The sequence below is a fragment of the Sorex araneus genome, chromosome 2, assembly GCF_027595985.1.
Source record: "Sorex araneus isolate mSorAra2 chromosome 2, mSorAra2.pri, whole genome shotgun sequence".
NCBI classification, from domain to species: Eukaryota; Metazoa; Chordata; class Mammalia; order Eulipotyphla; family Soricidae; genus Sorex; species Sorex araneus.
In genome coordinates this window covers 57,207,914-57,231,165 of record NC_073303.1, presented here as the reverse complement: position 1 = coordinate 57,231,165, position 23,252 = coordinate 57,207,914, and the positions used below count along the sequence as shown (strand labels likewise).

The window sequence follows — 23,252 nt, the reverse complement described above, 5'->3', positions numbered from 1 at the left end:
CTTGGAAATAGTGAGGGTAAGTAATGATACAATGTTGAGTGACCTAAGTGTCATATCCCTGTCACTCTTGATCAAAGCACAGAAGGAAAATTACCGACAGAAGCTGTTGAGGACGTTAGACTATTCCCTGGGTTGGATATAACTGTTGAAGTAAATTTGGCTTTGATGGTCTTGGATTTGGTTGTTGTTTTTTTTTGTCTTTAATATATCACAGGATACCCATTTCTCCGCGCCCGCACCCCCAGAATGACTGACGAAGAGGAAGGAGCTGCTTGGGACACCAGCAGCCCACCAGCAACCTGCAGTATGTGACTTGAGAGTTTCCGCCAGGTCCCCCAAGCGGGGGACCGGCGTTTCTCTCTTTTTTTTTTCCTTTAATCTCTCTCTCTTTCCCTCAACTTCTACGGGGCACAGCACAGCATCTACCCCACTTCTCTGAGCACAAAATGGAGAGACGCACCCAAACGCGCGGCGCGGCTGGCAGAGGATCGAGGGCGGGGAAGTACCAGTCTCCGCCCACATCGGACACTTAAAGAGAGTGCAGCCACGTGGGCTTTCCCATTTCTCCGCGCCCGCACCCCCAGAATGACTGACGAAGAGGAAGGAGCTGCTTGGGACACCAGCAGCCCACCAGCAACCTGCAGTATGTGACTTGAGAGTTTCCGCCAGGTCCCCCGTGCGGAAATCTCTCTCTCTCTCCTTCAACTTTTTCCCTGGACTTTAGACAGAAACCCAAAACCGCGCGGCCGCTGCCGCGGCCGCGCGACCTAATGTCATCTTAGTATCAGCAGTATGTAATGGTTCCTTCTTAATGGGTCGGACTTTTGTGGGTGATCCTAACAAGAATAGTAAGTATTTTGTTGAAATATTGAAGGCAATCAAAATGGTAGCCATCTCTCTAGACTGAACTAAGCTATATCCCCACGCCGGCTGAGAAGAAATATCCTTCTTTCTCGGGAAGAAACGTGGTGTGGTGTCAAACATAGTGTGATGTCCATTAAGCAAACAGACCTGGTGGCGTGGGAATGGGAAATAAGGGGAAAAATTATGTACATGGACCAGCGGGACGCTGGTGGTATCTCGAGCCGGAGCCGATATCAGCGCAAGACCTTTGGTCCCAGAAACTGCTTGCAGACACTCTATTAGACTATCAACTAAGCTAGAGCCCCACGCCGGCTGATGACAGGAAATAATCATCCTCTTCGGTTTTTTTCCCTTTGCCAGACAGCGTGGCGATTACTAAACAGGCGTGAACTCGGTGGCGCGGGGCAAGGGGGAAAAAGAAAAGTTATGTAACAAACAGCAGGACTTAATATCTCTATATTCTTAGCAATGGAGAACTATCAAATGCCTCATTGGCGATAGGACTGTCTTTTTCTTTTTGGGGGGAAACCCCAGCAACGGTAGTGAGTTGTGTGTTGAAACATGGAATGTAATCGAGATAAGCGTAAATGAAGTGAAACTTATCACGTACAAGGGTGGGGACTTGGGAGGTGGGAGGGGGCGGCAGATATACTGGGGGGGTTGGTGATGGAAGATGGGCACTGGTGAAGGGAAGGGTGTTTGAATATTGTATAACTGACATAATCCTGAGAACTTTGTAACCCTCGACTTGGTGATTCAACAAAAAAAATATATATATATATATCACAGGATAGGACAAAAACTCACCCATTAGGAGACATTCAATGAGCCTTGTGATGAAGCAGGTGCGGAGAGGAGTCAAAGTTTAGCCCAAGAGAACATTTTAAAGATAGCAATATGGAGGTGTTAGAAACTGTGAGGGACTGAAGAGACAGTGCAGCAGGTAGGGCACGTGCCTTGCGCATGTCTGACCCAGGTTCAATCCCCAGAATCCTATAAAGTCCCATGATCCCTGCCAGGAGTGACCCTGAGAACTGATCCAGGAGTATGCAAACCCTGAAGGAAGAGAGAAAGAGAGAGACAGAGAGAGAGAGAGACAGAGACAGAGACAGACAGAGAGAGGAAGGAAGGAAGGAAGGAAGGAAGGAAGGAAGGAAGGAAGGAAGGAAGGAAGGAAGGAAGGAAGGAAGGAAGGAAGGAAGGAAGGAAGGAAGGAGGGGAGGAGGGAAGGAGGGGAGGAGGGGAGAAGGGAAGGAGGGAAGGAGGGGAGGAGGGAAGGAGGGAAGGAGGGGAGGAGGGAAGGGGGGATATTATAGGAATTTGGCATAAACATTTAATAAATAGAGGATTATTTATGAAAAATAGAAGTCCATGAACTTCTTTGGCTGTCATTATAAGAGCACTTGGAAAGATACGAATTTTTTAAAGCAGAAAATTCTTTAACGTTAGAAGAGGAGAGGTTGTATAATGTTTAATGCTTTTGGGTGTCAAATCAGAAGCCAGATGATGGGCATCAGCCTAGAAATGCTTCTAAACCACCAACATTCTCTAATTTAAATTTATTTATTTACTTTTTGAAGTTTCAAACACTACTTATTATCTTAACGTTAAAAAACTTATTTGTTAATGACACAAGCCTCCCTTTTATTGAGTTATAAATGAACACAGCATTATTTCCACTTGAATTGGGAGCTGGCTCCCGGAAAGGGTTGGCGTTCACTATGGGAGACCCAAGTTTGATTGCTGCCAAATGTATACTCCCCTTGAGCACCCCTGGGGTGACCCCTGGAGGCACTGCACTGGGTGTTGCTCAGTACCGAAGGAGTTATCTTCCCCAACCAGATTATCCCCCTAAAAATCTCTAGAGTTACATTACTTTATACTTGTTGTGGGAAAGATTCTTAGTTTATGTTCAGTCATTGTTCGTAACGATTTGTTTGATGAATTCAGAAAATCTTCCTATGCCTCCATTTTGAACCACCTCCTAATAAGTTTTTAATTCCCTCTGCATTTACTCTGAGCAACTAAATCTGTGGTCATAATCATCATAAAATTTTATTTCATTTTATATCCTCTTCTTCTTGGGCTAATTCTGCATGGGGAGCAATTTTATTAAACAGCATGTTGCCATTGTTAGCCAGTCTCTCTCTTAATAAATAAACAACCTAGGAAGCAGAGACAAAACCGTCTGGAAAACAACCAAAGCCAAAGTTTATTTTGATTTTTGTCACTACTTCTCTCATGCTTTCTTAATTTCCTTACACACATTAAATATACAATAACCAAAACTTTATTAATATACACATAAAGACAACATGCGTAGCATGTAAGCATGATAGGTAGCAAGTAAACCTGATGGTTGGTTTCTGTACTCAGGCTTTATGAAGTAGGAATAATACATGTGTATCACAGATTATGCAGAGATCAGTGTGGAAAAATCTCAAAAAACAATCCACATGGAACTCTACCAAAAAAAAAAATCAAAGAATTTCTGTTTAAACTATGGATAAATTTCCTCTTCACTCTCCCCCCGCCAAGGCTTCATTTTGCTTTTTTTCCAATAAATTTGTTAGAATTGCTAAATAACCAATTATTTATCTAATAACCAAAGGAGTTATTAAATAACCAAAGGAGTCATGGAGATTGGGAACACAAGGTGTGATCAGAAAAAACACAAATGGAATAAACAATTATGTGCTAGACAGCTGATAAATCTCCTGGATGAAGAAAATATGAACCAAATAATTCATTAGTTCATCTTTCTCTCCATAAAGAAAACCAACATTTTTAGTTTTGGATAAATAGCTAAGGCTTTTGCAGAGGTGAAATATGTCATGGGGGAAAATCTTATATCTTATTGTAAATTATTGAATCTTATTTACTCAATAATAAAATACTGAAGGGCAAGAGTAAATATCTGTAAAAAAAATAACCCCCTCTAGTGTATATGTCATGTGAAAAGCAAAATGATTGGATATAATGGTTGTTACTGAAATAGTAGTGGGTACGGTATTAAAATAGTATTGATATTAAAAACATTCTTTTAAAAATTCAGCTTCTCAGAGGTTTGATTTCAGATGCATTCGCATTTTCATTATCTTGATTTTTGTCCTTCTTTATTCGGATAAACACAACTGCTAAAATTATACCTAAAAAAGAAATTCAAGGTCAGTTAGCTGGAGTCTCAAAACATAGAGTCATATTCATTTATAAAATACTAGTCTGTTAGGAAAAAATGACTCATGTGAGTTCTTTTTTGTTTATTATTCAATAGTTTTAATGTTCTGGGTAATGAGGAATTCCAGGTGGTATTCTTGGGTAAGTAGGCTTTTTTATAGTAAAAAATATTGACTATATTTTGTCAATAATTATTACATATCAAATCATATATATTGCTGACCAAGTTTTTGTCAGGGAATCTAAGATCAAATGCTTTCTACTCTGAAGATTGTGTAAACATCTGATAGTTTCTGAGCTTTGAACATTTTCAATAAGTACTGATTCAGTTCTTTCCCTTTCCTAAAAGAAATAGTCCAATCAGAACAATATAGAAAGCTGTTATCTATTTTACATCTCAATTCTACTTTTATTGCATGTAGATCAAATACCACATTTCATTAATGCCTTCCTCATTGCTTTAATTTGAATAGACCTTTGTGACTTTTCCCATTTCTGAACTGAAAATTTAAATTGTGCACTTTTTTGTCAAATGTGCACTATGAAACCAATATTTAAAAAGTTATTAGTTTTTTAAAATTAAGGAAATTTATTGGCAGTGAGTTTTCAAAAGGAATTAAGGCAGAAACAACTGAATGCTCAGAAACCCATTAAGTTCCTTAAATAATTCCACCACTATTTTGAAAAAAAGATATGAAACTGTAAGATTCCACTACTTCTATCTCTCTATATCTCAAAACATTGGGGAAGGATTGATAGCTAGAGATGTTAATTGTTTTTGATTGTTTGGGAGACAATATCCAGTGGTGTTCAGGGTTATTTCCAGAGGTATTCGGTGGGAATACGGGGTTGGAGATCTAACCAGTCTTTTTTATATGAAAGGCACATGCTCAACTCATTGAGTCATCTCTAGTCCTGAAACTTATGCTGAATGAAAGAGGACTAGAATAAGAAGATGCACAGAGGGGGCGGGAAACTTGGCGTGTACAACCTCCAAAGAGCAGCTCAGTGAGTCTGAGAGATGCGCCGGGATGATGGTTCTCAGGGAGAAAACATGACCACAGGCAGGCAGGGGAGCGACTACGTTAGAAAGGCCCTCTGAGTCAGACTGGCAATTCCGTGGAAGAGGAAACAAGAATGAAAACTCTTTCAGATCTGTGAGTCAGAGTCCAATTTGATGAATTGGGTCATAGAAGAAAAGGTAAGATACCAAGAGAACAACTTAGAATACTGGAATTCTGATTTTTTAAAAAAGGAGATGCAATGTGGTATTAATCCCTTTTTCTCATAGACTTGAATTACACATTTGTTTTGAATATTTAACTTTTGGTGAGATTGAGAGCTGAATAAAAGACAATTACTATAGTAGATTTTGGGATGTGCATAAAAAGAGAAGAAAACCAGAATAGATGCTGCCATCTAGCCAGGCCAGGGACCAGAAAGAGCCTCAGCTGTGCTATAGTGGAATTGTTGTGGTTGGAGAATCAGGTACTCTTCTGAAAGCATCTGAAGCAAACATTTGCAATATTTAATGTGTGCCAACGCTGCAGGGTGAAGGCTAGCTTCTACAGATTCTGACACTGGCAGAGAAGACTTTAAGCTTTGCAAGAAAGATCTGTGTATATCTCACCTATCAATATCTCCTTCATGGTAAAAACAGCGCCTGACAGACAGGGTCGTGGCTATTGCATTTATTTTTCCTTCATTGTGATATCTTAGCAAATAGATGCAAAGCATAACAATTATGTTTTGAAGCTTCCTATATTCCCAAACTGGTCAACCAGACAATGATAAGTTGGAGGGGGGGTGGTATTAATGCAGTATTTCCAAAGCAGGGAAGTTGCATATATATTCTTGATTCTTTTCTGTGCTGTCATTTGAACAGCCTTCAACTCGTGAAGACAAAGTTAAACTAAAAGTTTTGGAGGTCAGGACAGGAATCTTTAGATGTGAGAAATTGTACTTACCAATAACCAAAAAGGTGACCAGGAGTATGCCTACTGCCATGCCCACAGTGGGAATTCCAGGCTGCTGACCTACTGGCCGGTAACAACTTCCTTCCTCACACTTGCAGAAAGTTACTGAAAAGCAAAAGAATACAAGTACTTAGCTATAAATTTTCAGGTAAAGAATTGCAGAATCCCATAAAATGACAAGAATATTTTCTTACTACCTACGGTGACAGAAAGTATGCCAGTTGTCCATACGAAAGATACCTACCTGGCAAATTGACGGTACTTTCCATAGGTGGATTGCCATTATCATTGATGCGGATTGGAATATTATAAACTTTCTCTTCAAAGTTTGTGTGCTTGGTGGAAACTTTGGCATATGACCCTGTAGGAATGGGAGAAATGAATGACAGGACAACACAGTTTCATGAAGAAAGTTTATCTTTGCATCACATGCTAAGGTTTACTAAGAAAACGATCAGATATAAGTATGAGTTAAACTACCTAAAGTGTCACCATTTCACTTGGAGCATTTATTATATTGCTTGGGGAAAAAAAGAGAAAGTGCATATTTGAAATTCTCAATTCATGATTTTTCTGTAGAAATAAATACTAAATACAGTCCACTATCATTATTCTTAACTACTGTTCTACAAAATGTCTGGAAACACGAGTTAAAGATACTTGAAATAAATGCTAGATTTCCCCCAAATTTGTTTAAATCTCTAAACTTTTATCCAGGAAGATGAGAAAATATCCGGAAGAAAAGATAAACAAAATTCAAACCAATGCATAAAGTAATCAAATTGCTTAAAATAATTATAAAGAGAAAATTTTAGGAGTATTTGGTGGGGGCAAGTGACACTTTATTTTCAAAGGGAAAAATAAATAATTCTTCTAAACAGAGTGGGTAAATCACATTGTACAAGAATTGTACAAGTTCTCCAAATTTTCCCAGTACATTTCAAACACTGAAATAAAAAATTCAATGCAATTACATTCTTCCAGGCAAATGTTTACTTCTTACCATGGAATTAAGTTAGGAACTAGTAATTGTAAAATTACTAAACATTTAAAGACCAAATAAAATACAGCTAAAGTTAAAAAAAAACAGCATATGAAGTGTTGAGGAACTATAATATATAGGTGGGAATATGAAATGCTATAAACTATATAAACTATTTGGAAAGCAATTTGCTATTTTATTAAATATATAAGCATATAGCTACCATATAATTTGGTCATTCCACTTCAAAGTAGTAGTTAACTAGAAAATACAAAATCCTATGCGCCTCCAAAATACTTTTCACAGATGTTCATTGCAGTTTATTTGTAAGAACAAAAATGGAAGTCATATAACTGATTATAACTGAATGGATAACAAATATAAAATTGCCATACAATGGAAAACTATTTAGAATTAAGAAGCAGTGGAGTCTTTCTCTATACTGCAACATGGATAAATTCCAAAATAAGAATGCTAAATGAAATTAGACTCACAAAAAAGAACTATATATGTTTTAGAAAAAATCCTGAAAATACAAGCTAGTTTCTAGTGACAGAAGATCAATAGTTACCTAGGGATAAGGAGTCAGCAGGGTAGAGTAGAAAAGAGGAGTTGCAATAGAGCAAGGAGAATTTATGTGTGTTGGGGAAGGGAGGATTTGGCCACACTAGTTCTGGCTCAGTGTTCATTCATTCCTGGTGGTACTTAGGGACTATGAGGTGTTGGGAATTGAATCAGAGTCTCATACATGAAAACTTGCACTCCAACCTCTCCATCTCTGAATCTGGAAAACATTCGGTGGTGACAGAACTGTTCAGTGTCCTGATTGTGGTTATGGTCTCAATGGTCCATACAAATGGTCTATTCTCATGAGATATTATAATGGCCTCAGTGATCTACATACTGTTTTATATGTGCTATTATAATATGTTCAGGTTATTGAATGTTAATTCTATTTTAAAAATGCTGCTGTTTTGTTTTGGTTTTTTTTTTTTTTTGCTTTTTGAGTCACACCCGGTGATGCACAGGGGTTACTCCTAGCTTTGCACTCAGGAATTACTCCTGGAGGTGCTCGGGGGACCCTATTGGATGCCGGGATCAAACCCAGCTTGGCCACGTGCAAGGTAAATGCCCTCCCAGCTGTGCTATTGCTCCAGCCTCTAAAGCTGGTTCTTAAGGATCATTACGAGGCCAGCCCTAGTCGGGCCCGTGCTCGGCTCCGGCCGGCCGGGTTTTCGGCCCCGGCGCCCATGCCCCTGCAGAGCCGGTGGATGTGGAACAAGCGGGAACCAGAGACAGCTTTAGGAATTGGGGTTCCAGCAAGTGCCTGCACCCATGTATGGAGACTGTGAATTAAGCCTGTGCCCCACGCCGGCTAACGGAGGAAAGAACCTTCCTTCTTGGTCTCTCTCCCCTCCGGGAGAAGGCGTGGTGTCCGACATTTTGTGGGTCCGTTGAGAAGGTACGAACTTGGTGGCGCGGGAAAAAAAAAAAAAAATGTGTGCTTTGAACTTGAAACAGCCGCGGGATACAGAGCCAGCCCTAGTCGGGCCCGTGCTCGGCTCCGGCCGGCCGAGTTTTCGGCCCGGGCGCCCATGCCCCTGCAGAGCCGGTGGATGTGGAACAAGCGGGAACCAGAGACAGCTTTAGGAATTGGGGTTCCAGCAAGTGCTTGCACCCATGTATGGAGACTGTGAATTAAGCCTTTGCCCCACGCCGGCTAACGGAGGAAATATGTAATTTCTGGCAGAATTTTCCCAGGACTTTATACAGAAATCCAAAACCGCGCGGACGCGGCAGCGTCCGCGCGACTTAACATTTATAATTGTCATCAATGTGAAAGGGTTCCATTTGAACAGGTCAGACTTGGGGGGGAAACTCCAAATAATAACAGTAAGTTTTTGTTGAAATATTGAAGGTTCTTAATGTAACAGCCACCTCTGGACTATGAGCTAAGCAAAAGCCCCACGCTTGCCAACGTGGCGTGGAGTACACCATACTATGAGGCGCAGGAAGGGGGATGAGGGGGAAAAATTAAAAAAAAAAAAAATGGAAAAGGAAAAAGAGAAAAAAAAGAGAGAGAGAGAGTTATGTCAACTATAGTGAGTTTTGTGTTGAATTATGGAATGTAATCAAGGTAAAGAAAAAATGAAGTGAAATTCATTAGTTATACAGTAGGGGGTAGGGGGTGGGGGCGGGGGGTAAACTGGGGTTTCTGGTGGTGGAATTTGGGCACTGGTGAAGGGATGGGTGTTTGAATATTGTATAACTGACATATAAACCTGAGAACTTTGTAACTTTCCACATGGTGATTTAATAAAAATTAAAAAAAAAAAAAAGAATCATTACGAGCCATCTTCCTCAGTCACCATTCGATTATATTCAAATGATGCTCAGATAACCACTACCTATTTACGCTCAAGAGGCTTCCCGTGTTAAAAATCTCCCTTCAGAGTCTCAGAAACAAATCTCGGAACCCAGAGGCTTTTGGCAGAAATATGTCTGGACTTCACATTAGGTTACCACCGGCCCTGGGTCACCCCAGGTGGGAAATGGTGCCATCCCTCCGCCAGTTTCACTGGTGGCTCGGTGGCCGCCATTTTCCAGAGGTCAATGGAAAATCAGGTATGGGCTGCAGTGAGGAGACACGTGGGGCCTCAAGGGATGGGGGTGGAGCCGGCCCTTTCCTCCCCTGCCCCAAGAAGACCCCAACTCGATGCCCAGGAATGGGCCCTGTGGCTGCTGATCAAGCGGCTTAAGCCATGATCCCAGAAACTCAGAAACAAATCTTGGAACCCAAAGTCTTTTGGCAGTAATCCCTCCAGATTTAGTTATTAAAATTTCAGAAGTCCAAAATCATGTGGAAGCAATAGCTATTCATATGCTATTCATAATCAACAATAGAATACAAATTGTCTAATTTTGCCTTTTCAGCAGATCTGAGTGCTGAGGTAAAATCCCAAATAATATTGGTGGGTCTGGTGTCAAAATAATGAATGTCATCAAAGTAGATAGAGAGTAATGTGGAAATCATCTGGCACACAGGTTGGGGAGGGTGTGGGGTGGAGGATATACTGGGGTTTTTGGTGGTGGAAAATGTGCACTGGTGAAAGGATGGGTGTTTCATCATTGTATGATGGAGACTTAAACCCGAAAGCTTTGCTCTCACGGTGATTCAATAAATAAATGTATTTAAAAAAAAAAACCACTCTCCCTTGCAATCCCGGTGTTTTCCTCACCCTTGATAGCTTCCCCATGCAACTTTCCCAAGCATAAATTTTCTTCCCGCAGCATGGAAGAAAACACCCTGTTGAATGTGCAAGCCCAACAAAGAAAATTAAAAAAAAAAAAAAGGTTGACTTGTGTGCAAGGCAAGTGCCCTACCTATTGTATTATTGCTCCATCCCCCTTTTTCTAAAATATATTTTATTTGTTTTAATTGGGGAGGGGGCTGGAGTGATAGCACAGAGGGTAGGGTATTTGTCTTGCACGTGGCCAACCTGGGTTCGATTCCTCCGTCCCTCTCAGAGAGCCTGGCAAGCTACCAAGAGTATCCTGCCCACACAGCAGAGCCTGGCAAACTCCCCGTGGCATCTTCAACATGCCAAAAACAGTAACAACAAGTCTCACAATGGAGACGTTATTGGTGCCCGCTCGAGCAAATTGATGAAATCATCCGTGACTGTTTTTCTTGTGGACTTTTCACAACTCACCGTTGATTTTGGAAACCTCCCAGGTGTTCTTAAGGGAGTCGCTGCCCAGGGAAAATGTGAACTGGAAACCCCGATAAGGCGGCGCATCGTCATCGGTGGCCTGAAAGATGACACTTCCAGGGGCTTGGAGGGGGTGGCACAAGAACAGGCCGTTGTAATCCTTGGCCAGCCGGGGGGCATTGTCGTTCACGTCCCGAAGGTCCAGGTGGAACTCCGCTGTAGTGCTCAGGGCAGAGCCACCTAAGGAAGCGAAGGATTCAAGCAGAACATCAGCTCTCTCGTTTCTTCTTAAGGGACAGACGGTTCCTTTTCTTTAAAAAAATTTACAATTCAGGCTCTCTGCCAAGATGTGATCCCGGGGGCTGCACGTGTGTGGCCTCAGTGCAGCTGTAAGAGCATGACTCCAGAGGCCAGCTAAACTACTTTTGGTACTGGCAGCTCCTTGCAGAAATGTCTCCAGACTGAGAACTAAGCTGCGGCCGCATGCCTGCCCAGGAAGGGAAAGGTTCTCTCTCTCTCTCTCTCTCTCTCTCTCTCTCTCTCTCTCTCTCTCTCTCTCTCTCTCTCTCTCTCTCTCTCTCTCTCTCTCTCTCTCTCTCTCTCTCTCTCTCTCTCTCTCTCTCTCTCTCTCTCTCTCTCTCTCTCTCTCTCTCTCTCTCTCTCTCTCCCCCCGCCCCTCTCTCTCTCTCCTTTTCCTTGCCAGGGGGGAAGGATGTGGCGACTGCCATGTTATGAGGACCACAGATGAGAGGTACAAGCTTGCAATGATCCAATTTCTGGAATAAATTTCCCTGGACTTAGTTGCTAAAATACAGAAATCCAAAACCTCATATCTCTTCACAGTAGGCCTGACTCTAGTGGGGAACTCCTAACAATAATAGTGAGTTTTTTGTTGAAATATTGAATGTAACCAAAGTAAAGAGAAAGTAAAGTGAAATTTATCAGTTACACAGGCGGGTGTGGGGGGGATGGGAGGTATACTGGGGTTTTTTTGGTGGTGAAATATGTGCACTGGTGAAGGGATGGTTGTTTCAGCATTGTATAACTGAGACTTAAGCCTGAAAGCATTGTAATTTTCCACATGGTGATTCAATTAAAAAAGAATTTTACAATTCAAACTTGGGGGTAGATGGAGGTAATATAGAAAAAGAGCATTTGGAATCAAACCTGGTTTAAAGTCTTAGTGATTATAACTAATTTATGTGTGCTAAGATTTTATCTACATGATTTTTTCACAACTCTCATGTCCATTTATCGATGAGAAGGATAGAAGAGCGATGTTGTTGTGTGACTTGCTGAAGGTCACACAGCGGTAGGAACGGTTCTACTTTAGAAGGCCTCACTCTGGAGCCAACAGACCCAGCTGGTCCTCAATCCTCACACAGGCACGTCCATTACTTATCTAGGCCCTGTGTCCTCAGCGGTCAGTCTTCTAGTGTGGGATGCACATGTCATTTTCTTAGCGAATAGTTTGCACTGACGTTTCTTACCGTGGCAATAGTGTGGAATTTGAAATGCTGTAGCCTCATGAGTAGCCGTTGAAATGGGAAGGTTACCTCACTTCTAAGTGCCTTCCCTCACGCACAGAGAAAATGCAACGAGAGTACTCACCCACAGTGTGGCACAAGGAATCAGTTACTACACTGGTGGCGTAAAGCAGGTCTCTGAATGCCATCACTCTGACATCGAGTGTGGTCAACTTGACATCAGTCACCGATTCTTGTGTGTGCAGTTTCTAAGTCTAACCTGCTTTGAGTCCAGTAAAGTCGTTTTGTTTGGGTTTTCCTTTTCTTCTTAACTGTTTCTGCTCTGTAGTTTCTAGTTAACCCAGCGAGGAAAGAGCCCTGTGCTCCTGAAGCCAGTTCCTCTCTCTGCATCATTTCGGTGCAAATGAAGCAGAATTGGGAGCCTGGTTGTATCCTTGGGATCTCTGAGATGGTGGGTCTTTAGGACATATCCCACACGAAGGTTTCGTCAGTCAGTACTCGGGACAATGATTCAGCTTAAAACTCCCTGCTGATTCACTGGGAGCTTTCAACATAAAGGTTAACGGCATAGGTGATGTGACAGAGGAATGTACTCATTAGAAACTGCCGAAGAACGGGGTTCCTGGCCTGCCACCTCCATCTGATCACTCATACACAAGCCACTCAAACGCTGCAACTGCTTTCACTTCTGCCCTCAGCTTAGCATAACTATGGTGTTTTTCACTTTCTAAATGATTTCAAATGCAGGGACCATTTTAATGATTCCTCCCTACAGGAAATTTCCCTATTCCAGCTTCCAACCTGGATTTATCACTTTTAAATTTAATTTTTTATTTTAAAACTGTACTCAAGCAATACTTTATTCAAGTCTCATTTTTTGCTTAACCAGATCAATTTTTTTGGCTTCTAATTAGAGCCTCTGGGTTAGATAGGAGCAATAGAGTTTCTCCTCTAGGTTGAAAAATTCCATTAAAATGCAAAGAAACCTAACATTTTAATTACCAGCCTTATCACTGGTGAGCATAGGGCTCCTGTGAGGGTTTTGATTTTTTTTTTTTTAATTTCCTGAATCTCCACATTCAGGGCCAGTGAGCAATATATAGTAACACAACTGAATTAAATAGGCTACAAAGATTATATAAAGATGGTTCAATCACCCCCATGTTATCGCTGTAATAGTCTTTCCTTCCATACCTCTATCCGTACAGAGACAGAAGCCAGATTCATTCAAACTTACTGAACAAGAATCTCCAGGGTTGACCTCCTAGTATGACAGAAGCCCCTCGCTGACTCAGGCACATATTGAAGTTGAGAAGAGTCTAAAGATCAGTTTCAAACAGGCGGGGTCCTAGTTCCTGTGATGTGAGGCTAAAGGACTGTTTCAGGTTAACAGGCAATGGTGGTCGTGCCTGTTGACCACAGCCATCGCCATACCAACTCATTGGCCCAGACCATAGATCCTGAAATCTCTGGACCATGTGACACCTACTAATTCCTCAATACTGAAATTCCAGTAGGAGCACTCCAAATTAGAAAGGAAAGTGACATTGAAGCCAATCTAACTCAACAAACAGAAACAATAGCACAGAAGGCTTAACTAGCAACAGACAGCTCAGTAATTTCTTAGGCAAGGACTTAACTTTGTGATGAGATATAACAATTTTCACGTTAAAAATGAATTTTTAACACTTAGTGATTTTGATTATTTTAGTTTAATTTTAGTGCATTGTTATCTAATCAATTTCTACCCTAGGATTGTATCAAGAGCTGTGGCTTTTGTCCACATTAAAATAATTTTTAAAAAAATAGGAAAAAAAACAGGCAATGGTTAGACCCTGCTTGCAGGGAAAACCCACAAGCATTTTGGAGGAAGGAGAAATGGAGGAACCGTCCTAGAGTCTTGAGAAACTTCCAGAAACCAGAGAATGAGCAGCATCCCAGAAGCCAAACCAGACTCCAAAGCAATCTTGTCCCAAGGACCTACTCATGAACATTGTGACTCATCTTGAAACAAGCCAGGACCACTTCATTGCACTGTGACCCATCTCATCCTTCCACTCTACGCTGGTGATATTCTGATATCACCCACCTCACCTTCCCGAAATTAATCCTCCCTCCAAACATTCCCGTAGTAATTCGTCACTGTCTTAGTTTACCTGTTTCAGTGGCCACCACTTGCACTCGATATGGATTGTGAGTTTCCCTGTCCAAGTTAGCTGCACTAAAGATCTCGCCGGTGAAGGGGTCAATTCTAAGCCATCCATCCTTGTCATTTCTCAGTGCATAACTTCATAAAGTGAAAGAGAAAAAAGAACGTCCCATTAGTTTGCATAAAAATGTGGAGATGGTGCTGAAATTCATGACGCATAAACTGTCACTTGGATAATACTTCTGGCATATTTGAAGAGCAGCTATAACTATTATCGATGTCACTTGTATACCATATGTCTTTAAAAGAAAGATATACCTATACTGACAAAGTCGTATTTGTACTTTAATTTTTTTTTTAAATTTAGAGCCATAGATGATGGTGCTCAGGAACTACTCCTGGCTCTGTGCTCATAGATCACTCCTGGAAGAGATCATGGGGTCTCATGGGTGGTGAGGATCAAACCCGGGTCAACCATGTACAAGTCAAATGCCTTCAAGTCTGTCTATCTCTCAGGAACCTTGTTTTCTTACAAAAGGCATGATATAAGTTCTGAGCAGAAAAATAAAACTTTTCAGGCAATCAAAGAATTTCAGTTAAAGTAACGTGGAAGTAATTTTTAAAACTAGCAAACCACACCTTCTAAGAAGATACCCAGATGGTATGTGGTGGTGGTTAGTCAGAGACTCTTTGCAAGGAGTACAGTGAATTCCTTCATTCAACATAAACCTATTGAGCCTTGCAAGTACCAGGCAGAGAACCAAGAGAGAAAAATAACTTAGGCCAGAAAGGAGAGAGACACATAAACAGATAATTACACTAAAATGTGACCACTGCAATGAAAAGGAGGCTGTGTGAATCCCAGAAGCTAGTTTCAGTAGAAAGGATTGCCTAAAGTAATGCCGAAAGGTCAAGGAGCAGCTTGTGGGTGAAAGAGAATTAGACTTTACAGCAGAGCTCGCATGTAAAACGAAAGGAAAAAAAGAAAGAAGTGAAGGGGGAGAAGGTGAATAAATTTGTGTAGAACTATAAAGACTTTTGCCCCATCATAATTGGTGACTGACTAATTATATTGTCTTCTTTATGGGAGTTAGGGAGTAACCAAAAGATTTTCTAAGAATTGATTCGAGACCAAAATGACAGTTCACTCAGAACTTTTGGCTGAAGTCATGTTGAAATATTTGTCCCTTTGTAAATTGTAAGGTGTTATGCCATAGAAGCTAAAGATTTGGGTTCAGTTCTACCCATGTTTGTGTTAACTCTATGGTCTCAAGGAGGATAGAGATATTACTATAGAGATGGGCACATGCATATAAATCTTGGGCCAATCTATGACTACAAATTTTTAAGGCAAATTTATGTAGCTTCTACTAAACTAAAAAAAAAATCAAGAATTGCTAAAATGGAAAGATTTACACATTTTGCTTAACCACCTCAACCTGAGTACCAGCCTGTCCAGAACCAGAATCCTGAATGAGTTTATTGTCACAGACCAGCTTTCAAGGAGCTGAGGAAACAGAGGACCCTCCCCCAAGGTTTCCTGGAGGCTGTGGGGACCAGCTTGTCCAAGTTGGGTTTTGCTCTCTGCTTATAACTGCCATCTTTGGGGCTGGAATTCTCCCTCCAATCCTGGTTCAGGAAACTCAGGACAAGACTTGGAGTAGCAGAATCTGAACGCCAGCTCCAGAACTCACAGCTCTTAGCTGTCCTTGGAGTGAAGGGGTTCCTCTGGATACCAATCTGCTTCCCACTTGCCTGAACCAAGACTTTCATTGAGTAACACTGCCCCCTTCACCCTGTTAAACCAAAGTCGAGTTTAACATGGGCACTGAACACAGCTTCAGGAAACGGACTACTCGTTTTGGGGAAAACCAGAGTTTGATCAGTTTTCACTCCTTCCCATGCCTTATCCTCCCCCTGACCTTGGCCATGAGGGTGCAGCCGGCCCACCCCACACCGCTGTCCTCTACCTTATGTTCAGACCTTCCGGATCCTTTGCAATCACTTCGCCTACTTTAGTACCTATCGGCACATCCTCACTGACGCTTTCTTGATACACAAGTTGGGAAAACCAAGGTGCTTCATTCATGTTGGTCACGAAAAGCCGGAACGTGGCATAAGAGCTGTCATTGTACTGTACACTCTTCACCAGAGGTTCTGGATTTTCTGCTTTGAACCGGATATTGTGAATGGGTGTTGTCTCAAAATCAAGAGGCTGCAGGGGAAAAGGGAGGAAAGAAGAATTAATTTGGGTATGATTTGCTTTTTTAAAAAAATTATTCCCTACTATCCTTATATAACTCTTTCCAATCTAGTGTCAGCAAAAAACCCTACTACTCAGAATGATAATGGACCCTTGGAAACATCTTCACCGCAGGATTTAGCAGAGCCTTCAATGAGCTAATGTGCATTGTGACTCTCCTAGAAGAAAAATCAATGCAGCACTCCTCAAACTATATCTTTCAGGGTAAATAAAGCACTCACTTTATTTGAGTGGCCGATTCCCCGGAGATCTCAGAACCCAAACCCCAAAATAAAAGACTGAACCAGAAATGACAATTAAAAAAACAATTTTAAGGTTAATACAAAATAGAATTTAACTGTTGAGTTACCCAAAATGCCACCCTGCAATCAAAAAACAATGAGTTATTGACTCTGTAAGCTTTCAAGTAAATAATGCTTGATGAGCCAGTATAGAAAGGATTGAAGTATTATGTAAGCCATTGGTTTTACTTGTGTTTCAGAACTTCTCAAAACATACAGTCCATTTCTAACCCGAGAGGCCAGTTGAAGAGTGAAAGACCTGGAAGTAAGACTGCTGAAAAGGATGAAAGGATTCTCAGAGATCTGTAAAGCCCACAGAAATTAAAATTTCACATATTGTGATGTATGTATATAGCAAGTAGAAAAAGTCAAAGAAAAACCCAAAGACTTTCCTACACTTTTCCAGACTGAAAGGCCCAGCAGCTCCTGCTGAGCCGTCAGTTATTTAACTCTAGGTCCATCTATTTCTTATTCGTTAAACAGAAGTGGCACTAAGCACGCATGAAGCAAAATGATACATCACTTTATTTATGTTAGTTTTTCCCTTTTCCGACTTCTGAGACAATTCTCTCCCTCGTTCAGGATTCTGCTCAATGCTACCCTGTCAGCACTGGCTTCCCCGATGTGGGCTGGCTCTGTGTCCTATGTGATCTCATAGTACATAGTACAGGGTTCTAATTTTTTATTCCTTATTTTAGATCCAGACTTCCCATAAACCTGACGGAGGAGGAACTATGTTATATGCAACTTTGTTTCTCACTTCCCCCTTCCCCCAGTCCACAATATCAGTAATATATAGAATAATGGTCAGGAAATACAAAGATGAAAAAGCTTGAGTCCCTGAACTCTTTAGGGCTCCAAAAAAGAAGAGAAATTCATTGTTGGTTTGGGGCCACACCTGACATTGCTCAGGGCTTACTTGTGGCCCTATGTTCAAGGATCACTCCTGGCCAGACTCAGAGAACTCTATGGGGCGTCAGGGATAGAACCTGGTCCAGCTGCATGCAAGACAAAAACCTGACCCATTGTATTATCTCTCTAGCCCCAAAAGTTCTGCAGAAAAATCTTACCTTCTCACATCTCCTCTCCTCACTGCTTATATAAAATCACAATCCAATTTCTAGTATATGCTTCAAAAGTGTGACAGATAGATTGTTCATGTGGAAGAGAAAGAACTAGATATGAAAATGTTAGGCTATTTGAGGTGGGTAATGAGAAACAATTGCAAGACTCTAAAAGAAACTATAGAATTTGTTTGAGCCAGCTAATTAAAAGATAAGCACCCCCTCCCCACAGAGTTTTTCTACCATGACTTCATGAATCCTACCATCGAGGACTCTTCAAGTAGAAACAAAGGCAGGAGTATACGTTGGCAGCTCTGGGGACTATTTCAGTGACCCACTGCCCATCTCAGAGTATGAAAGCAGGATCCGGTTTTTAAAATCCTGATAGATGGAGCAGGAGAAGAGCAGCCCCTAGAGAAAGTGCCAGGGACAAAAACTGCAGTGCTCTTCTCCCTCGGCATACCAAGCCCAGGCTCACGTGCCATGGAGAGCCCGTTCTGGCCACCAGAATTTAAGGGTCTGCCCTTGGTTTCCCATTTCACCACTGTGGGCCCCAAGGTGAGAGCTAAAGAAGCGATATAGGGTATTCACACATAAGCAAGCTGTGCCACTAGGACTACACTTGGAGGGTTAGGAGTAGGAAGGAGGAGAGGGGAAGAGTGTCCCTCAAGGTGTCAAGCATTGGAACTTTACCCTGGAGGAGCAGAGAGAGGTCTGGAGCATAAGATGGCCAAGGCCAGATTTGTGTTTGTGGAATGTAACTCTGGGAGCAGCTCTGAAGGCATTTCTGGGCAGGGATGGAGACCAGTTGGGAGGGAGTATCCTGTTCCTGCTGGCATGGGTACGAGAGGACAGAGCAAATGGGTAAAGGAGCCTCCTTCGTGGATCGTCCACTGAACTTTCACGCTGGAAAAAAAACCCGAATCAAATTTTCCAGGGAAAAAATCAGAAATGGAAGAAGTTAAACTAGCAAATGATCATCAGTAGGGTGTAATCAAGAATGAGCTTCGTCTAACCATGTGTCTGGTCTTTGGTGGCCTGGGCTACGCCTCAAAGCCACATAGATGGACCATTGTTAATGACCTCTTGGAAAGGACTTGGTCTCCTCTGGCCAAGCTTATTCAGCTGAAAAAAAATGTCCTTGCCACATTTCCTCTGCACACAACTACTTGAAAGGTCAACCCCCTTGATTGATATTCAACCTGGAGGCAGAGAGAAAGTACTGGGGGAGAGGAGTTGCAACCGGGGATAGTTAACATTTTCACCGGTGATTGGTGATGAAAAAAATGTGCACATCAGTTTTCCAAATGATGCTCAGGCTTAAAAATAGGTCATGTTCTGAAAATTCAAAGGGACTAACCATAGCAAAGAAGTGACAACATTTACATTTAAAAATTAAAGCTAAAATTAAATATTAAATTTCAAGAAAGGGAATCTGAAGACAGTATGGATGAGTCAGGGATCAGAGAAAGAGTCTTCCTGTTTCTGATGTTAACATGGCCCCACGCAGATGATGATCTATTACACAAGAGTCTAGAGTGGTGAGTAGCAATGAATATAGAGTAGGACACATTTGTAAAACATGTTTAATCCTAAACATCAGGTGGGGCATGTGAAACAATGGGAAAAATTTATAATATATGTGATTATATATCACATCTGTAGCACTGTCATAGCATCATTGTTCCATTGTTCATCGATTTGCTTAAGCAGGCAGCAGTAGCATCTCCTTTGTGAGACTTGGTGTTACTGTTTTGGGCATATCGAATATGCCACAGAAAGCTTGCCAGGGGCTCTGCCATGAGGGCGGGATACTCTTGGTAGCTTGCCGGGTCTCCAAGAGGGACAAAGGAATTGAACCCAGTTCGGCCACGTGCAAGGCAAATGCCCTACCCACTGTGCTATCGCTCCATGTACCACATAAATATATACATTTATTTAAAACATATTATAAATATATTATATAACATATTAAATATTTATATAATATCTATGTTTAGACCGAACATCCCTTTCTAGCACAGATCCTTGAACCCTGTAATTTCCTAATTGATAAGCTTGCATGGAACAATTTTTATTCTAATCTTAGGTCTTTGAATCTTGTTCCAGATCCTAATCAGATCTTTACATCTTAGAGTTAGTATTTACTCAAACAAAACTTTAGATTCTTTAATAATTAGCAAAGGAATCTCACAAAGAGATTTATTGATACTGATTGTATTCAAGGCGCGAGTTCAAGACACAGGCTACCACTTGGCCATGGCATTAGCACAAGTGCAGCACTAGCCCAACAGCTGGTTCCTGCAGGGTGTGGGCCGTCAGAGGAACCATGAACAGAGAACAGTCATCGAAGTCCACCAGGGACAGAGCTGGGATCGCATAGACACAAAGCACAAGTGAGATTGTGCCTGTTTGTTAATAATTGTATCTAGAACAGAATCCAGTTATTAATCGTTAGCCAGTAGTCACTGAATCTCCACTGTGTGTCAGGAAATATTCTAAACATTTGGAATACAATCACCAACCAAATAAGGACATGGCAATGAGTTTGGTCAGAGGTATGGTCTGCTGAAATGTAGCTCCTCGTGTCTGTGTATAGCTCTAACCTACTGCTAATCACAGAGCTCACCAGCATCTCCCTAAAAGCTCCCGTTAACTAAAAGTTAACATCTCCCTAAAAGTTCAAGTTAACTTGATTCACAATAGGCCCCCATAAAAAGATGACATTAGGACATCATTCATATTAAAGTGGGTGAGCTTCTACCTTTCCTTAGATGTCTTGCTACCTCTGGTCCTGGGGGAGCTTGGAATACAGACACCCTAATCTATTGCGATGAGATCAAACATGCTGTGTGGACCACCCACTACATATCCTGAAAAGGGCCCTTTCCTTCATCTTTTCCTTCTAGGGTTCCTTCTCTCCATGTAGACGGTCATGAACAAAAGGGAAGTTGAGAAGACACCTCGTCACCCAAAGTCAGACTCATTTAATAACTAACAAACAGTTTCACACCCAAACTTTGTAAAACCCAGTGAGACCCTTTGCCACAGAGTATGTAGTAATGAATGGGATCCGAATTCTGAGACAGCTTAGGGTTTGCTTCCTCATGACAACTTTTGTCCCTGTGTTTCTATTTCCTTCAAGATTATTCTAGTTCGCTACCTTTTAATGCCTCTGTTTCAATTTTCCTTTATTCTAGAGCAAAACTTAGCTCCAGAGACTTCTTTTGCAGCCTTCAGCACATTGCATTACAATTCTTCAACATTCAATGATGCTTTTAGAGTTTTTATGGCTGCAACTCCCATTCCTTTTCATTTGAAATATATTGGATGACACTGAGATCTGCTTCCTACTTAGTTATCTGGCAAACAGTTTATAGGCTCTAAACTGTAGATGAGTCAGCCATCAAGAAAAGACTGGAAATTTAAATGTATGTGGTAAGGGATGGGAGGCAACATGAAGAAAGACCTATACATGGAATCAGGTACTATAATAATCAAGACTTTGTTGCCCAGTGCTTACAGAGGAAGAGAGAGAAACCTTGGGTCAGCGGGCTTAGTGATTCCATAATCCATGAAAGAAGTAAGCCTTGAAAGAAGACATAAATTTCTAGTCATTATTTTTAAAAGTCTAGTCTTGGCACATTGGAGTAAAGAATGTATAGCCCCAAAGACACGCAGGGCTCATTAACACCTACTCCATTTATAAAACAAGAAAGTAACTTCCTATCACCTCCAATCCCAGATTTATCAAACAGAAATATATGCTAGGGGCCTGAGAGATAATACAATGGTTAAGGTACTTGCTTGCCTTGCACGTGGCTGACCAGGAGTGATCCCTGAGCTCAGAGCTAATAATAACCCTGAGTACTGCCCAAAAACAGCAGCAAAAATTATTTGCTAAATAAACCACTGAGTTAAATTTGAATCTTAGATAAATCACTTTTAAAGGATCCGTATGCCCCCCAAAATATTACATGAGGCATACTAATATTAACACTTGTTTATACTTTGTTTTATATTTTATATGGCAAAGCCGCCTCCCTCTGCAAAGATTATTTGTTTAGTGACAACCCAGAGTAAGAATCCAGGCTTTTTCTTTTTCAGGACAGTAATAATAAAGTTCTCGAGGAGTTTCTTGCCAATCCTCTCTTTAAAAATCCTCATGTGGTCAGAAGGAAACAAGTTTATTTTTAAAAACCCACAATCCCATTAAGAGGGCCACTTACCTTTTTAACTATGACAGAGCCAGCGTTCGTAATGGGATCTGTCTCAATGTCCAGCTGGCCCTCAGGGTCTCCCTCTACAATTTGATACAGGATCTTCCAACTCCCAGTGAAAGGCTCATCAGAGTCTGTGGCCTGGATGACTAAGATGGTGGATCCAATCGGCGTGTCTTCAGGGAGAGTCAGGTTTCCATACTGAAAAGGAAATGAAGGAAGGAAACCATGAGGACTTCCACTGCCATCAAGCTTACCTGCTAAAGAGCAAACCTGTCTCTGGTTTCACAATAGACACATGGACACCAGTCGTCGTGGCATCAATACTAAGCACATTTTTTCCTATTGATAAATTGATTGCAGTTGACTTTGATTACAGTCATACCCCTGGACTGATATCTATTATTCCAAGAAACATAACTCAGAAAGCTACTGGTAGAGTTCAAAACAGACTCCCCTTTTTGTATCTGATATGCTCACTAATGGACTATTATTATAGTAGCATTAATATAGAAAACTGACCAGTGAGACTGAGTCCCCACAGTATAGAAGACTTTAAGCTAGTTAATTGTAAATTAATTCCATTGATTCTTAAAGCAATGGGAGGAATAACTGGACACTGGAGTCAAGTGAACAAGGTTTGAGACCTTGACTTTCCACTTACTAACTGGATACTTGACATAAGTTACCTAACTTCTTTGAATCTTTGTTTTATCGTCTATCTAGTAGAGATAATAATAGAACCCACTTCATATGTGCAGCCAGAGACTAAGAGAGGTAATGCACATAAAGCCCAGGACATCTTTATATAAAGTACTTACTGAAAACTGGAAACTCTACTGAACAGTTAGATCACCATCTCTATCTGAGCTTCAAAGGATTGGAGAGCTAAAACCCAATGAAGGCCACACTCAACAGACACAGAAATAACGTTCACACTGATAAACAACAATGAAGCCCTGTGTTCTTATTCACTGCCTTACATTATCTTCCAATCCGCAACTAAAAACTGCCTAGATCACAACTTTGGCACCTTGATCTTAAGGATAGTGCAGACAGGGTCCTCAGAGGACTCT

General features: G+C 41.3%; 1 protein-coding gene across 6 annotated transcripts in view; it reads right to left on the bottom strand.

Moving 5' to 3' along the window:
- Positions 1-2,201: 2,201 nt before the first annotated feature.
- The window catches only part of CDH17 (cadherin 17), a 47,827-nt gene continuing 26,776 nt past the window's right edge, over positions 2,202-23,252 (bottom strand). For 3 of the 6 annotated variants that reach the window (XM_012936094.2, XM_055127547.1, XM_055127549.1), the window contains 7 exons: positions 22,186-22,377; positions 16,319-16,563; positions 14,356-14,486; positions 10,713-10,952; positions 6,262-6,378; positions 6,009-6,122; positions 2,202-4,013 (listed from right to left, as the gene is read on the bottom strand). In XM_012936094.2, coding sequence (XP_012791548.2) covers positions 3,916-4,013; positions 6,009-6,122; positions 6,262-6,378; positions 10,713-10,952; positions 14,356-14,486; positions 16,319-16,563; positions 22,186-22,377 — 1,137 coding nt within the window. In that variant the 3' untranslated portion in view covers positions 2,202-3,915. The remainder of the gene's footprint in view (positions 4,014-6,008; positions 6,123-6,261; positions 6,379-10,712; positions 10,953-14,355; positions 14,487-16,318; positions 16,564-22,185; positions 22,378-23,252) is intronic. The other 3 variants (XM_055127548.1, XM_055127551.1, XM_055127550.1) reach the window with 3 other exon arrangements.